Source organism: Scyliorhinus torazame, chromosome 4 (genome assembly GCF_047496885.1).
Source record: "Scyliorhinus torazame isolate Kashiwa2021f chromosome 4, sScyTor2.1, whole genome shotgun sequence".
Taxonomy (NCBI): domain Eukaryota; kingdom Metazoa; phylum Chordata; class Chondrichthyes; order Carcharhiniformes; family Scyliorhinidae; genus Scyliorhinus; species Scyliorhinus torazame.
The window spans coordinates 65,339,140-65,357,069 of NC_092710.1; the positions used below are offsets into that span (position 1 = coordinate 65,339,140).

Consider the following 17,930-nt stretch of genomic DNA (forward strand, 5'->3'; position numbering starts at 1 on the left):
TTGCTTTAAAAAATACTTTTCCATATCTGCTGTACCACACCTGTAGAGTGGGCCGTGTGCTCCCCATACCACAATCTGGTAAATGTTGCGGGTCAGGTGAACTTTGGGGTTCTCAAAACTCTGGCCGATAACAAATTGGGGGCTCGAGGGGGATAAAAGAAATCTATCTATTGGATTGGCTTAGTGAGGGATGAGCATATTGTGGTTGCTTTTCAGGTTTCGTATTCTAGTTCAAGTAGGGAGTGTGTTGTGGACAATGGCTCTTTCAGAGGCTCTGAAGTTTTTTGGGCTGGAGACGGTCACACGTGGTACCTTACGGACAGAGACAAAAAACAGACTATTAGGTTTGGCACAAACATTGCCGTTAACATTAGCTGACAAAATTATAAAAGATTAGGTCATTGTGGTGGTGGCGAAGCATTTAAAGTTGCCTGAGATACAGTTTGACATTGGAAATAGCAAAAATTCAGTTACAAATTAAACAAATAGAACATGAGAAAGAATTAAAGCAGCTTGAATACGAAAGAGAGAGAGGAAGAAGCAAGAACATAGAAAGATACAGCGCAGTACAGGCCCTTCGGCCCACGATGTTGCACCGAAACAAAAGCCATCTAACCTACACTATGCCATTATCATCCATATGTTTATCCAGTAAACTTTTAAATGCCCTGAATATTGGCGAGTTCACTACTGTAGCAGGTAGGACATTCCACGGCCTCACTACTCTTTGCGTAAAGAACCTACCTCTGACCTCTGTCCTATATCTATCACCCCTCAGTTTAAAGCTATGTCCCCTCATGCCAGCCATTTCCATCCGCGGGAGAAGGCTCTCACTGTCCACCCTATCTAACCCCCTGATCATTTTGTATGCCTCTATTAAGTCTCCTCTTAACCTTCTCTCCAACGAAAACAAAACTCAAGTCCATCAGCCTTTCCTCATAATATTTTCCCTCCATACCAGGCAACATCCTGGTAAAACTCCTCTGCACCCTCTCCAAAGCCTCCACGTCCATTCTATAATGCGGTGATCAGAACTGTACGCAATACTCCAAATGCAGCCGTACCAGAGTTCTGTACAGCTGCAACATGACCTCCTGACTCCGGAACTCAATCCCTCTACCAATAAAGGCCAACAGTCCATAGGCCTTCTTCACAACCCTATCAACCTGGGTGGCAACTTTCAGGGATCTATGTACATGGACACCTATATCCCTCTGCTCATCCACACATCCAAGAACTTTACCAATCGCCAAATATTCCGCATTCCTGTTATTCCTTCCAAAGTGAATCACCTCACACTTCTCTACATTAAACTCCATTTGCCACCTCTCAGCCCAGCTCTGCAGCATATCTATATCCCTCTGTAACCTGCTACATCCTTCCACACTATCGACAACACCACCGACTTTAGTATCGTCTGCAAATGTACTCATCCACCCTTCTGCGCCTTCCTCTAGGTCATTGATAAAAATGACAAACAGCAACGGCCCCAGAACAGATCCTTGTGGTACTCCACTTGTACCTGAACTCCATTCTGAACATTTCCCATCAACCACCACCCTCTGTCTTCTTTCAGCTAGCCAATTTCTGATCCACATCTCTAAATCACCCTCAATCCCCAGCCTCCGTATTTTCTGCAATAGCCTACCGTGGGGAACCTTATCAAACGCTTTGCTGAAATCCATATACACCACATCAACTGCCCTACCCTCATCTACTTGTTCGGTCACCTTCTCAAAGAACTCGATAAGGTTTGTGAGGCATGACCTATCCTTCACAAAGCCATGCTGCCTATCCCTAATCATATTATTCCTATCTAGATGATTATAAATCTTGTCACTTATAATCCCCTCCAAGACATTACCCACTACAGACGTGAGGCTCACCGGTCTATAGTTGCCGGGGTTGTCTCTGCTCCCCTTTTTGAACAAAGGGACCACATTTGCTAACCTCCAGTCCTCTGGCACTATTCCTGTAGCCAATGATGACATAAAAATCAAAGCCAAAGGTCCAGCAATCTCTTCCCTGGCCTCCCAGAGAATCCTAGGGTCAATCCCACCAGTACCCGGGGACTTATCTATTTTCAGCCTGTCCAGAACTGCCAACACCTCTGCCCTACGTAACTCAATGCCATCGATTCTATTAGCCTGGGGCTCAGCATTCTCCTCCACAACATTATCTTTTTCCTGAGTGAATACTGACGAAAAATATTCATTTAGTATCTCGCCTATCTCTTCAGACTCCACACACAACTTCCCATCCCTGTTCTTGACTGGTCCTACTCTTTCCCTAGTCATTCGCTTATTACTGACATACCTATAGAACGCTTTTGGGTTTTCCTTGATCCTACCTGCCAAATACTTTGTATGTCCCCTCCTTGCTCGTCTTAGCTCTCTCTTTAGATCCTTCCTCGCTACCTTGTAACTATCCATCGCCCCAACTGAAACTTCACACCTCATCTTCACATAGGCCTCCTTCTTCCTCTGAACAAGAGATTCCACTTCTTTGGTAAACCACGGTTCCCTCGCTCGACGCCTTCCTCCCTGCCTGACCGGTACATACTTATCAAGAACACGCAGTAGCTGATTCTTGAACAAGCTCCACTTATCCAGTGTGCCCAACACTTGCAGCCTACTTCTCCACCTTATCCCCCCCCCCCCCCCCCGCCAAGTCACGTCTAATGGCATCATAATTGCCCTTCCCCCAGCTATAACTCTTGCCCTGCGCTGTATACTAATGAGAAAGAGAGAGAGAGAAAAAGGGAGAGAAGAATGGAAAACAGAAAGAATAGCCCTAGCAGAACAAAAAGAAAGAGAAAGGGAGATATCGATCAGGGAAGAAGATTAAGAGATAGAATTTGAACTTCGGAAAACGTCCATGAAACATGACAGTCAGTTAAAATTGGCAATCGTAAAGGGGAACGTACGGTTGGTGGATAGTGATGAGGATAGTGAGAAAGAGGGTCAAAGTCGAAGACTTGATGGGTATCTATTTAAGTATGTCCAAGCATTGCCAAAGTTTGTAGAGAATGAGTGAGAAGCCTTTTTCATTTAATTGAGAAGGTAGCTAAACAAATGAAATGACCACAGGACACGTCGGTATTAATGATTCACGCAAAGCTGATAGGTAGGGCGAGTGAAGTATTTGCATCACTACCGGAGGAGGTTTCTGGGATGTATGAGGAGGTAAAAACATCCATCTTAGGTGCATATGAACTAGTGCCTGAAGCCTGCAGACAAAGGTTTAGAAATTTAAGGAAAGAATTTGGTCAAACATACATGGAGTTTGAAAGGGTCAAACAGAGTAATTTGGATGGGTGGATAAGGGCTTTGAAAATAGACCAAACCTATGAAGCTCTCAGAGAAATTATACTTTTGAAGGAGTTTAAAAATTCAATTCCTAATGTGGTGAGAATTCATGTGGAAGAGCAGAGGGTTAAAACTGCGAGATTAGCATCAGAAATGGCAGATGATTATGAATTAGTTCATAAATCAAAGCTTGGTTTCCGACATCAGTTTCAGCCTGTGAGGGATAGAAACTAGGGACATGAGAAATACTCAAGTGGTAAAGGTAAAGGTGAGCAGAAGGGAGATAATAGGGAGACTGCACCTCAGATTAAAAACGAAATCCAGGAGGGTGGAAGAGACATGAAAAGTTTTAAATGTTTTTACTGTAATAAACTAGGCAATGTAAAGTCAAAGTGTTGGTGGTTGAAGAAAAGCACAGGGAAGGCTGATGTGGTAAAACAAGTAAAGACAGTAGGGTTTGATCAAGTGGTAAAGGAAAGCCCAAGTGGAGCGAAGGAGGTGCAAAAGATTGTACAGCCTGATCAAGAGCCGATTGATAAGAAGGTGCCAGATCTCTTTAAAGAATTTACTTGTGTGGGTAAAGTTTACTCATGTGTGTCAGCCGGAGCACGTAAAGAAATCACAGTTTTACGAGATACGGGAGCTTGTCAATCTTTAATGTTAAGAGATGAGGAGTTATGCAGTTTGGGAAGAATGTTGTCAGAAAAGGTGGTAATATGTGGAAGTCAGGGTGCTAGGAGTAGTGTTCCATTATATAATGTAAGGTTGGAAAGTCCAGTGCAGAGTGGTGAAGTGGTGGCAGGAGTAATAGAGAAACTATCTTGTCCAGGAATACAGTTAACCTTGGGTAATGATATGGCTGGATCGCAGGTGGGAGTAAGGCCTACTGGGGTTGATAAGCCAGTGGAAAATCAGACAACTGAAGTGTTGAAGGACGAATATCCTGGGATTTTTCCGGATTGTGTAGTAACAAGGTCGCAAAGTCACAGGGTAAGACAAGAGGATAAATCAAAGAGTGAAGATGAAGTTGAAGTGCAATTATCATAAACGATTTTTGATCAGATGGTTGAAAAAGATCAAGAACAGGTGGAGGATGAGGCGGATTTTTTAGTTCAGGAACATTGGCGGAGTTGCAACAGAAAGATATAGAAATAAAACGGATGTATCAGAAAGCATATACTGAAGAGTAATGTGAGTGTATACCAGAGTGTTATTGCCGTAAAAGTGATGTATTGATGAGAAAATTGATACCTTTACATATGCAGGCGGATGAAAAGTGGGCAGAGGTTCATCAAGTAGTATTGGCGGTAGGGTATAGAAAGGATGTGTTGTGAGTTGCCGATGGGGTACCAGTGGGAGGTCATTTGGGAATAAGGAGAACTGAATCTAAAATCCAGAAACATTCGATTTGGCCTGGACTACAAAAAGATGTAGTTACATTTTGTCAATCATGTCACACATGTCAAGTGATACGGAAACCTCAAGCAGTGATAAAACCAGCGCCCTTAATACCCATTCCAGCATTTGAGGACGCTTTTACAAGGGTCCTAATAGATTGCGTAGGACCGCTTCCGAAAACAAAATATTCGGATCAATATATTTTGACAATGATGGGTGTGTCTACTAGGTTTCCAGAGGACATTCCAGTACGTAATATTGCAGCTCAAAAGATTGTGGAGGAGCTACTTAAATTCTGTACTAGATATGGACTCCCCACAGAAATATAATCGGATCAAGGAACACATTTTACTTCAAAGTTATTCAAAGAAGTTCTGGATAGCTTAGGAATCAAACAATTTCAATCAACTACGTACCATCCAGAATCGCAGTTAGAAAGGTGGCATCAGACATTGAAGACAATGTTGAGGGCTTATTGTCACGAATATCCAGAGGATTGGGATGAAGAAATTCCATTCGTACTGTTTGCAATTAGGGATGCACATAACGAGTCAACACAATTTAGTCCTTTTGAACTAATGTTTGGTCATGAGGTAAGAGGACCACTTAAATTGATGAAGGAAAAATTGGTGAGTGTGAAATCAGAACTTACATTATTGGATTACGTGTGAAATTTTAGGGAACGATTAAACAGAGCAGGTGAATCGGCTAGTTATTGGCTTACGTGTCAAATTTTAGGGAACGATTAAATAGAGCACGTGAATTGGTAGACAACATTTAAAAGTTGCACAAAATGTGATGGAACGGGTAGCGGACAAGAAATCCAAAGTTCGTAGTTTTGCCAGTGGAGATACAGTTTTAGTGTTGTTACCGCTGGTAGGGGAACCTGTTAAAGCAAGGTTTTGTGGAACTTATCAGATTGAAAGGAAATTAACTGAGGTGAATTATGTGGTTAAAAACACCAGATAGAAGAAAGACTCACTGAGTGTGTCATGTGAATATGCTTAAAAGGTACTTTGAAAGGGAAGGAGACAAAAAGGAGGAGATTTTAATGGTTCTACCCCAAAGTGACGAACAACTCCAGATGACTGTGAATTTGACATACCTCAAATTAAATTCGAAATCGAGGATGTTCTTAAATATTGGGAAAAATTGTTGAGTTACCTTCCAGAGGAAAAACGAACTGACCTTAACGAGTTATTGATATCACATGGGCAAGTTTGCAGAGATAAATTGTGAAGTACTAAAATGGCCACACATGATGTAGATGTAGGAAATGCTGTTCCAATCAAACAACATCCATATCGCCTTATCCCTTTAAAATTGGCACAGGTTAACAAAGAGATTGAGAGTGTGCGAAAAAATGGCATAATTGAAATGGGTTGCAGTCAATGGAGCTCACCCATAATGATGGTACCTAAACCAGACGGTACCCAACGGATGTGAGTAAACTGTAGAAAGGTTAATGCAGTTATAAGAACGGACTCTTATCCTATCCCACATTTGGAGGATTGCATTGAGAAAGTGGGACAATCAGCTTTTATTTCCAAACTGGATTTACTTAAAGGTTAGTTACTTAAAGGAGTCTGTGTGGGTAGAATTGAGGAACCACAAAGGCAAAAAAACCATAATGGGAGCTATGTACAGGCCTTCTAACAGTGGTCAGGACCATGGGCACAAAATGCACCACGAAATAGAAAGTGCATGTCAGAAAGGCAAGGTCACAGTGATCATGGGGGACTTCAATATGCAGGTGGACTGGGTAAATAATGCTGACAGTGAGCCCAAGGAAAGGGAATTCATTGAATGTTTACAGGAGGGCTTTTTGGAACAGCTTTTGATGGAGCCCACGAGGGGACAGGCCATTCTGGACCTAGTGTTATGGAATGAGCCAGACTTGATTAAAGATCTTAAAATAAGGGAACACTTAGGAGGCAGTGATCATAATATGATAGAATTCAATCTCCAATTTGAAAGAAAGACGGTAGAATCAGATGTAAAGGTGTTACAATTAAATAAAGGTAACTACAAGGGCATGAGGGAGGAACTGACGAAAATCGACTGGGAGCAGAGCCTTGTGGGAAAGACAGTAGAACAGCATTGGCAGGAGTTTCTGGGAGTAATTGAGGACACAGTACAGAGGTTCATTCCAAAGAAAAGAAAGGTTATCAGAGGGGGGTGGGGGGGGGGGGGGGGATTAGGCAGCCATGGCTGACAAAGGAAATTAGGGAAAGCATCAAAGCAAAAGAGAAAGCCTATAATGTGGCAAAGAGTAGTGGGAAGTCAGAAGATTGGGAAGGCTACAAAAACAAACAGAGGGTAACAAAGAGAGAAGTAAGGAAAGAGAGGATCAATTATGAAGGTAGGCTAGCCAGTAACATTAGGAATGATAGTAAAAGTTTCTTTAAATACATTAAAAGCAAACGGGAGGCAAAAGTAGACATTGGGCCGCTCCAAAATGACGCTAGTAATCTAGTGATGGGAGACAAGGAAATAGCTGAGGAACTAAATAAGTACTTTGCATGTCTTCACAGTAGAAGACATGAGTAATATCCCAACAATTCAGGAGAGTCAGGGGGCAGAGTTGAATATGGTAGCCATCACAAAGGAGAAAGTGCTAGAGAAACTACGAGGTCTAAAAATTGAAAAATCTCCGGGCCCAGATGGACTACATCCTCGAGTTCTAAAGGAGATAGCTGAAGAAATAGTGGAGGCGTTAGTTATGATCTTTCAAAAGTCACTGGAGTCAGGGAAAGTCCCAGAGGATTGGAAAATCGCTGTTGTAATCCCCCTGTTCAAGAAAGGAACAAGGAAAAAGATGGAAAATTATAGGCCAATTAGCCTAACCTCGGTTGTTGGCAAGATTCTTGAATCCATTGTTAAGGATGAGATTTCTAATTTCTTGGAAGTGCAGGGTCGGATTAGGATAAGTCAGCATGGATTTAGTAAGGGGAGGTCGTGCCTGACAAACCTGTTAGAGTTCTTTGAAGAGATAACAAATAGGTTAGACCAAGGAGAGCCAATGGATGTTATCTATCTTGACTTCCAAAAGGACTTTGATAAGGTGCCTCACGGGAGACTGCTGAGTAAAATAAGGGCCATGGTATTCGAGGCAAGGTACTAACATGAATTGACGATTGGCTGTCAGGCAGAAGGCAGAGAGTTGGGATAAAAGGTTCTTTTTCGGAATGGCAACCGGTGACGAGTGGTGTCCCGCGGGGTTCAGTGTTGGGGGTCACAGCTGTTCTCTTTATATATTAACGATCTAGATGACGGGACTGGGGGCATTCTGGCTAAGTTTGCCGATGATACAAAGATAGGTGGAGGGGCAGGTAGTACGGAGGAGGTGGGAAGGCTGCAGAAATATTTAGACAGTTTAGGAGAGTGGTCCAAGAAATGGCTGATGAAATTCAACGTGGGCAAGTGCGAGGTCTTGCACTTTGGAAAAAAGAATAGAGGCATGGATTATTTTCTAAACGGTGACAAAATTCATTATGCTGAAGTGCAAAGGGACTTGGAAGTCCTAGTCCAGTGTTCTCTAAAGGTAAACCTGCAGGTTGAGCCCGTAATTAAAAAGCAAATGCAATGTTGTCATTCATCTCAAGAGGCTTGGAATATAAAAGCAGGGATGTGCTTCTGAAGCTTTATAAAACATTAGTTAGGCCCCATTTAGAATACTGTGAGCAATCTTGGGCCCCCATCACAGGAAGGACATACTGGCACTGGAGCGGGTCCAGCGGAGAGTCACACGGATGATCCCAGGAATGGTAGGCCTCACATACAATGAACGTCTGAGGATCCGGGGATTATATTCATTGGAGTTTAGGAGGTTGAGGGGAGATCTAATAGAAACTTACAAGCTAATGAATGGCTTAGATAGGGTGGACGTAGGGAAGCTGTTTCTATTAGCAGGGGAGACTGGGACCCGGGGGCACAGCCTTAGAACGAAAGTGAGTCACTTTAGAACAGAGATGAGGAGAAATTTCTTCAGCCAGAGATTGGTGGGTCTGTGGAATTCATTGCCACAGAGGGCGGTGGAGGCCGGGACATTGAGTGTCTTTGAGACAGAAGTTGATAAATTCTTGATTTGTCGAGGAATTAAGGGCTATGGAGAGAGAGAGGGTAAATGGAGTTGAAATCAGCCATGATTGAATGGTGGAGTTGACTCGATGGGCCGAATGGCCTTACTTCCGCTCCTATGTCTTATGGTCTTATGGTTACTGGCAGATACTTTTATCCGAAAGGGCGAAGGAGATTTCAGCTTTTGTGAGTCCAGATGGGATATACCAATTCAAAGTTCTGCCATTTGTCATGGAAAACGCCCCAGCAACATTTCAATGGTTAACTAACAAAGTCGTTTCAGGATTACCCAATTGTGCGGTATACATCGATGATATGGTAATTTTCAGCCAGACATGGAAAGAACATTGAAAACATCTGATGGTTATTCGATCGACTTCCGGAGGCAGGTTTGGTGGTAAACCTAGCCAAAAGTGAATTTGGAAAAGCCCAATTCACTTTCGTTGAGGAGTTTCCAATACACTCAAGACGAAGGGAAATAATGCGATTTCTTGACATGAGTGGATTTGATCGAACATGTGTGCAAATGTTTTGTAGCGTGGTTGCTACACTGCTGAACTTGCTGAAGTAACGTCGAAAATTGCAGTGGACAGCGGACGTTCAACAGGCAGTTGACGGCCTGAAATCTGTGATAACCAATGCTCCTGTGTTGGAGAATTACAAGGGACTCTGTGATCAGATTGAACGAATGTATCTTACTTTAAAGAGAAATGCCGAGGCGCAGAGAAATGGATGGATCGTGCAGAGACCTTCTTGTTCAAGGAGACTGTCAATCGAGAAGGATTTCAGTGGGAGGAAGAAGAACGAAAAAAAATGGACTGTATTATTAATATACTTGTTTACGTGTGTTGTTTTTTAAAATGAAAAAGTATATTTACTGTGTGCATTACTTAAAGAATGGTGAAAAGGTGAAAAATGAAACAATCTTGAAGTTGATTCGTTTTTTTTTCTTGGGGGTGGGGGGGGGGGGGGTGGTGGTGCGGGGGCGGGGGGGAGGTGTCATGTGAGAGTACCTTTAAAAAATGGGCGTTTACTACTGCAGTGATGTCAGAGAGTTGGTGGAGCTGGGCTGTCTGTCAGGTTCTTACTTTCGTTTTTGAGCAGGTTGCAGGGTGTCTTTTAGTTTCGTTTTCAATGTTGGAGCTAAAGCCAGACCAAGCAGGTGTACTGCTGTTCTCTCTGTCATCAAAAGACTATCTCTTGATCATTTGGTGAATTCAGAATTATAAATGTTTTCCGTAGTGACTTTTGCCTGATGTACTTCTTATAAAGGTTTTGTTTTTAAGTCGAATGGATGTTAAAAAGGAAAGCTTAAAGGTTTATTTAGTTTTGTAGTCTTTCGGATTGTATTTGAATTAATGGTTGCTAAGATGTTCACTGTATGTTTTAAAAACGTTAACTTGAATTCATAGAATAAACATTGTTTTGCTTTAAAAAAAACGTTTTCATTTCTGCTTACCTGTAGACTGGACCGTGTGCTCCTCATACCACAATATTGTAAAAGTTGTGGGTCAGGTGAATTCCATGATACACTTTGGGGTTCTCTAAACTCTGGCCCATAACACTTGCTCCTTACCATTATATCCCCTATCAGTCTAGCCCTGCCACATGTTTTTCCCAACCCATCCGAGCATCAGAGCCATCACGGTGCCGTGAACCGGATTGGTGATGCTTTTCCCTGAGTGGCCATCTCCCCAACAGCATCCAAAACGGTATATCTGTTTGAGAGGGGGGTGACCACAGGGGATTCCTGTACTGGCTTCCTGAGACTTTTACTGATCCTGATTGTCACCCATCCCCTTTCTGCCTGTGAAAGCCTCACCTGCGGTTGAACACCTCGCTAAATGTGCTATCCACGACCTCCTTAGCATCGCGAAAGTTCCACAGTAATTCCACCCGCAGCTTCAGCTCCAAAATTGTGTCAGCTGGAAGCTGCATGTGCACACACCTTCTGCACACATGGCTACCAGGGACGCTGGAAGCACCCCTCAGTTCCCACATTGTGCTGGAGGAGCATATAACGGGTCTGAAGTCTCCTGCTGCGATATCCCTCTTGATTAAGCTAATTTCCATCAAGTAGTTTGTGTCTTTCAGAATTGCAACATAATAGTTGCTGTAGGAACGTGCCCTCCGATTTGTAAAAATGTATTTTGAAAAATGCCATCTGTCCAACCGATTTCATTGTATTTTAATATTTTACAGAACACATCTTCATAACATCTGAAAGAGTCAGAGAGCTGCAGACACCGATTGGAGTAAAGACTCATAGAACAGAGGAAAAGGCACCAGCCGCCACTTGGACCCGTTGAACAGAGTAGCCCGCTGAACCCCAATAAATAAACACTTCCTTTCCTCAGCCCAGACATTCAGATTTCAATTCACCATGTTGTTGAACATTGGAATACAGTAAATTGTTATCTGTGACTGAATCCAAAGTTCTTATTTTCAAGACCAAAATGTCACTAATTTTGTTTTACAATGTTAATTAAATCTGAACATTGTATTACAAAATGATGTTTTAAACATGCACTCAACCGCAATGAGGGAATTTCCACGGTGCGTTTGCAGGCAGCTAAAAAAAAATCTACCCTGAGCGGACTCTCGGTGATTTTTATTTTTGGATATTTTTGTTGGAGAGGATATTTCTCAAACGTTTGGAAATCAGGTTACAATGCACGATATGGATTTCCCAATCTAACAGCAAATAATTCGAATTGTTGGAGGATAATTGGTGGCGATCACAAAGCCATTGAAAAGATTCTTCTGAAGTCGAAAACAATCGGCAACAAATACAAAGCCTTAACCGAAATGGATTATTTAACAATGACCCGAGACTGCGATAATTTCGTTAAGATTCGGGAGTACATCACTTTCCCCTTAAGTACTGAGGAACGGGATTTCCCTCTGGCCTATTCTATGGTGATCCATACAAACATTGAAATGTTTGAGAGGCTCTTAAGGAGCATTTATGCTCCACAGAATGTGTACTGCGTCCATGTGGACAGGAAGTCTCCAAAACTATTCCACTGGACGGTGCGGGCCATAGCTTCCTGTTTCCGTAATGTCTTCATTGTAGGGAAGTCAGAGTTGGTCGAATATGCCTCGTGGTCCCGTGTTCAAGCTGATCTGAACTGTATGGAAGAACTGTTGCAGAGCCCTGTCCTCTGGAAATACCTCATCAACGTCTGCGGGCAAGATTTTCCAACGAAAACCAACAGGGATATCGTCAACCTTCTCATGGCCAAGAATAGTTCGAATGTCATTGAGTCAGACTCACCACCGGGATACAAACAGGTGAAAGACTCAGGTCAACTGCTGTGCCCATCCTTCAACCTGACTTTACATCCATCTATTAACCAGCAGCTCCCCCTCCCGCCCTCCTTTCTCCCTCCCTCTCCCTCACGTATTCATTCTCCCGCTCCATCTAGACATATTTCCATCATGTTTCCCTGCATTAGAATAGTTAAATCTAGTAAAAAAAAGTAATTCAATAGATATTTTTGAAAGATCAGATGATTGCAGTATGATTGTCTTTAGACTGTAATCACATTACTTGAAGTTCCACTTTTAGGAAATGATGCAGTGGGTTCATCTTGACCATCTCAGGACCCAAGTCATTGGAAATCATTCGCTGTGGTCACAAAGATAGAAGATTATTTCACAGGAACTGTATTGGGCGTTCTTTCAAGGTGACCACAGATATGACCTTCATGTCGACCTGAAACATTCACTATGTTTCTCTTCATAAATACTGCCTCACTTGCTGGATTTTTCCAGTATTTATTGTTTTAATTTTAGGTTCCCAACTTCCGCAGTCTGCTTTTGAACAATTACCCTATATTGCCTTGTTTGTTTGTTTTTTAAGATTTTTAACATTTTCATACTTTGATTTGAAGTGTCGTTGTAACTCGGCATATTATGTCGAATTTGGATGCCTGTGAGAACTCGAACAATTTATGATGGCATTGTGCAGCATTTTCATGATGTCACCTGCACCGGAGAATTGGTGACAGCGTAGCGGCTTTTGCATTCAGCGATGTTTCTTTACAGCCACTCGGCATTAAAAATTTCTGATAGCAGGAATGAATCCAGAAGAATCACTGAATGCTCAGGTCTGTTCCCAACGTCAAACAGTTTATTTCGCTAGTGGTAAATACGCTGCTAGATACACCATGCGGTTCTCCGCTAAATATAGAATAACATCCACAGTTTATACAATTCAATAGTTCCACAGCCCACTTAGGCTTGATACAATCAAGGCCTTGTATTTCTTGGTTACTAGGCAACCTGAGGCTTCATGGTCAGTTCCGAACGCATAGAATCCCCTCAAGAGGTTTTCCAGACTCCCTTATCAATTGTCCCTGTGTCTTCTTGATACCCAACAAACTGAGACTTTCTTATCTCATCCTCGTTTCAGACTGAAACTACAGGCAGCACTCCTTAAAGGTAACTGCTCGGAACTACTGATAATGAATATCTTACAGAATCAGCGTTCTCTGTATATGCCCGTGGGAATTACGTTTTCAATTCGCTTAAAACCCTATGATCCCTCATAAACTGCTATATTTATATGTGATCAGGATTATATTGTGTTAGTGTTTAGTGTGTACCAGAAAATGATTTGTATTCAAATTATTATGCAATCACTACACACACACATACACACACACTTCGTGCCTCTGCTCTGGGCCCACGCCAATATTTTGTATGCAACATTTACAAAGTAGATAATATTGCTAGTATTCAAACCTGTGCTGCTAAAGTTTTGATCCTGCAGAGAACATAAGGATATAATTTTAAAAAATGAGAAATGTTTCTCTTTGTGTTGATTTTCAGAAACGATGGGAATATCACTATTGTAACAGCAGGAATGTAATCAGAACGAATCGAAAGAAGAGACCTCCACCCATAAACCACCCCATGTTTGTGGGGAGTGCATACTTTCTTGTCATTCGAGAATTCGTGAGAACTCTCTTTGTGAACCCAGAAATCCAGGCGTTCTTCAAGTGGTCCGAGGACACCTACAGCCCCGACGATCACATCTGGGCCACGCTGCAGAGAATGCCGGGGATACCCGGCTCCATACCTTTCACTCCAGGGCACAATAGGAGAGACGTAACTGTTACGCGAGCAGTGAAGTGGGCTGTTCTGGCTGGTGATGTAGCAAAAGGAGCACTCTACCCGCCTTGCACAGGAAAGTACAGGCACCACATTTGTGTGTTTGGATCTGGAGATCTGCATTGGATCATGCAACAGGAACCGATGTTTGCCAACAAGTTTGATCCGCAAGTGGACAACACAGCCGTGCAATGCATTGAGGAATATGTCCGATACTCAACGATTCACAGAAGCGATTATTGAGCGTTAATGGCTGTGAAATGGATCATTCACAGAAAGAGGTCTGGAGGAATGAATATTGCTGATTGCAGCTCGGTGCTGAATAATCATCCAGGAATATGACATACATGAACAGAAAAGTGACAAGAATGCAATATTTGCGCTGGAGTATTGCCACGATTGTGTCTGTAATATGAACTGTTTAAATGCAGCATTTCTAGTGTGACAATTATGAACGGAATTGATGGAGCAGTCATGGAGAATCCCATTGAATGCCTGAGGTTGCAGTCTTTCGATTGCTGAATGAAATGAAAGTGAGTGAAGAAAGTTAGGAGAAATTTGGTAATGAATTGAAAACCCGTTGTGTTCTACTATCTGGAAGGACTGCATAGACGCCTTTTGAGTTGTTGAGTATTTAAAATATTTCCTGTATTGATTTCAGAATAATTCGCCTCCTCTTGCCCCAATGCTGTGAAATGGTGCCATTCCCTTCTTTGTCTTTACTCATTCATGTTCTTCACAAAAGAAACAGGCGTGATATAATCCTAATTCATAATATCCCTACAACGGTAATCGTGTACTGAAATAATTCACATACGAATACTGCAATTAAATAGGAAACAATACGATGTAATCAAATATATATATACATTGACTCACTTGATGAAGGAGCTACGCTCCGAAACTTATGATTCCAAATAAACCTGTTGGACTTTAACCTAGTGTTGTAAGACTTCATTCTGTACCCAGTCCAGTCGAACGCCGGTATTTCCACATCATGAATATATACTCAGCACGATTCAAATATAGCTCACCCTCATGGTAGTTACATGTTGCACTCCTGGAGGAGCAATGCATAGATGTGAACTGAATGCACAATTACGTACTGGATTGCCATTATGTTATTAATTCAAGGGCAGAAATGCATAGAATAAACAAAAGGCAAACGTCTATTAGTGCTGCATATGGAACTGTTGAGGAAATGCTGGAAGCTCTGGCAAATCCTGAACATCCGAAAGAGGCAAACACGCAGGTCGGTTTTCAGGTCGATGAGCTGCGGTCAGAATTCTCATTTTCCAGCAACGTTTCTCAATGTTGCTAAGCTTCCTTCTAAACGTTTTATCTTCCTCACATTCAGAAGCTAAAATGCATCCGTTCTTTGCAGACAATTAAGGGCGGCTCGTTGGCACAGTAGTTAGCACTGCTGCCTCACAGATCCAGGGACTCGGGTTCAATTCCGGTCTCGGGTGACTGTCTGTGTGGAGCTTGCACTTCCTCCCTGTGACAGCGTGGGTTTCCTCCGGGTGGTCCGGTTTCCTCTCACAGTGCAAAGATGTGTAGGTTAGGTGGATTGGCCATGCTAAATTGCCCCTTAGTGTGCAAAAGGATAGGTGGTGTTACTGGGTTACTGTCTTACGGGGATAGGGCGGAGCTGTGGCTTAAGTACAATGCTCTTCCCAAGGGCCAGTGTAGACTCGGATGGCTGAATGGCCTACTTCTTTACTGTAAACTCTATAATGCTATGATTCAATGATAATTACATAGAATATATGCAGACGAATACATTGAGATGCGATCCAGAAAAGAAACAAATCTGCTTGATCGCCACCACTTTCACCAACTATAAGATTCAGTCTCTCCCGCACTGGTACATATTTGCGACAGTGTATATCATCCGCAAGATACAACAGTCCGTCCCACTCACAGAACCTTACAAACCTGCGACCTGTTCCAATTACCAGGACAAGAACAGCATATGCATGGTGAAGATTTTAGTTATGCCTGTTGCGGTGTTCTAACAGTAAACTATTTTCATCTTTGTTCACTTTATTTGTCTTGATAATTTTTGTATCCTATCATTGTAGCGATTTTTATTGTTCTGTTGGCCTTTCTTCCCAAAAATCTTGAATTTAACAACTGAACCTCAATTCCCAGATAGAACGAAGAACATAGAACATGGAAAATACAGCACAGAATAGGCCCTTCGGCCCACGATGTTGTGCCGAACGTTTGTCCTAGATTAATCATAGATTATCATTGAATTTACAGTGCAGAAGGAGGCCATTCGGCCCTTTGAGTCTGCACCGGCTCTTGGAAAGAGCACCCTACACAAACTCAACACCTCCACCCAACACCAAGGGCAATTTGGACATTAAGGGCAATTTATCATTGGCCAATTCACCTAACCCGCACATCTTTGGACTGTGGGAGGAAACCCGAGCACCAGGAGGAAACCCACGCAGACTCAGGGAGGACGTGCAGACTCCGCATAGACAATGACCCAAGCCGGAATCGAACCTGGGACCATGGAGCTGTGAAGCAATTGTGCTATCCACAATGCTACCGTGCTGCCCTTAAGAACAAATAAACCTACACTATATCATTTTACCGTAATCCATGTACCTATCCAATAGCTGCTTGAAGGTCCCTAATGTTTCCGACTCAACTACTTCCACAGGCAGTGCATTCCATGCCCCCACTACTCTCTGGGTAAAGAACCTACCTCTGAGATCCCTCCTATATCTTCCACCTTTCACCTTAAATTTATGTCCCCTTGTAATGGTTTGTTCCACCCGGGGAAAAAGTCTCTGACTGTCTACTCTATCTATTCCCATGATCATCTTATAAACCTCTATCAAGTCGCCCCTCATCCTTCTCCGCTCTCAGGAGAAAAGGCCTAGCACCCTCAACCTTTCCTCGTAAGACCTACTCTCCTGGTAAATCTTCTTTGCACCTTTTCCAGAGCTTCCACATCCTTCCTAAAATGAGGCGACCAGAACTGTACGCAGTACTCCAAATGTGGCCTTACCAAAGTTTTGTACAGCTGCATCATCACCTCACGGCTCTTAAATTCAATCCCTCTGTTAATGAACGCGAGCACACCATAGGCCTTCTTCACATCTCTATCCACTTGAGTGGCAACTTTCAAAGATGTATGAACATAGACCCCAAGATCTCTCTGCTCCTCCACATTGCCAAGAACTCTACCGTTAACCCTGTATTCCGCATTCATATTTGTCCTTCCAAAATGGACAACCTCACACTTTTCAGGGTTAAACTCCATCTGCCACTTCTCAGCCCAGCTCTGCATCCTATCTATGAATCTTTGCAGCCAACAACAGCCCTCCTTACTATCCACAACTCCACCAATCTTCGTATCGTCTGCAAATTTACTGACCCACCCTTCAATTCCCTCATCCAAGTCATTAATGAAAATCACAAACAGCAGAGGACCCAGAACTGATCCCTGCGGTACGCCACTGGTAACTGGGATCCAGGCTGAATATTTGCCATCCACCACCACACTCTGACTTCTATCGGTTAGCCAGTTCGTTATCCAACTGGCCAAATTTCCCACTATCCCATGCCTCCTTACTTTCTGCATACGCCTACCATGGGGAACTTTATCAAATGCCTTACTAAAATCCATGTACACTACATCCACTGCTTTACCGTCATCCACATGCTTGGTCACCTCCTCAAAGAATTCAATAAGATTTGTAAGGCAAGACATACCCCTCACAAATCCGTGCTGACTATCCCTAATCAAGCAGTGTCTTTCCAGATGCTCAGAAATCCTATCCTTCAGTACACTTTCCATTACTTTGCCTACCACCGATGTAAGACTAACTGGCCTGTAATTCCCAGGGTTATCCCTAGTTCCTTTTTTGAACAGGGGCACGACATTCGCCACTCTCCAATCCCCTGGTACCACCCCTGTTGACAGTGAGGACGAAAAGATCATTGCCAACGGCTCTGCAATTTCATCTCTTGCTTCCCATAGAATCCTTGGATATATCCCGTCAG

At 42.8% G+C, this 17,930-nt stretch overlaps 1 protein-coding gene across 1 annotated transcript; it reads left to right on the forward strand.

The window, feature by feature from the left end:
- Nucleotides 1-11,458: 11,458 nt before the first annotated feature.
- On the forward strand, nucleotides 11,459-14,147 carry LOC140411380 (beta-1,3-galactosyl-O-glycosyl-glycoprotein beta-1,6-N-acetylglucosaminyltransferase 3-like). The gene is made up of 2 exons (XM_072500497.1): nucleotides 11,459-12,080; nucleotides 13,623-14,147. Exons 1-2 carry the CDS (start codon nucleotides 11,595-11,597, stop codon nucleotides 14,145-14,147), a joined length of 1,011 nt encoding a protein of 336 aa, XP_072356598.1. The 5' UTR covers nucleotides 11,459-11,594.
- Nucleotides 14,148-17,930: the final 3,783 nt, after the last annotated feature.

Coding starts and splice junctions, on each gene's coding strand:
- LOC140411380 (XM_072500497.1), top strand. CDS start 11,595: ATGGATTATTTAACAATGACCCGAGACTGCGATAATTTCGTTAAGATT. Junction 12,081..13,622: donor CACCACCGGGATACAAACAG/GTGAAAGACTCA, acceptor GTTGATTTTCAG/AAACGATGGGAATATCACTA.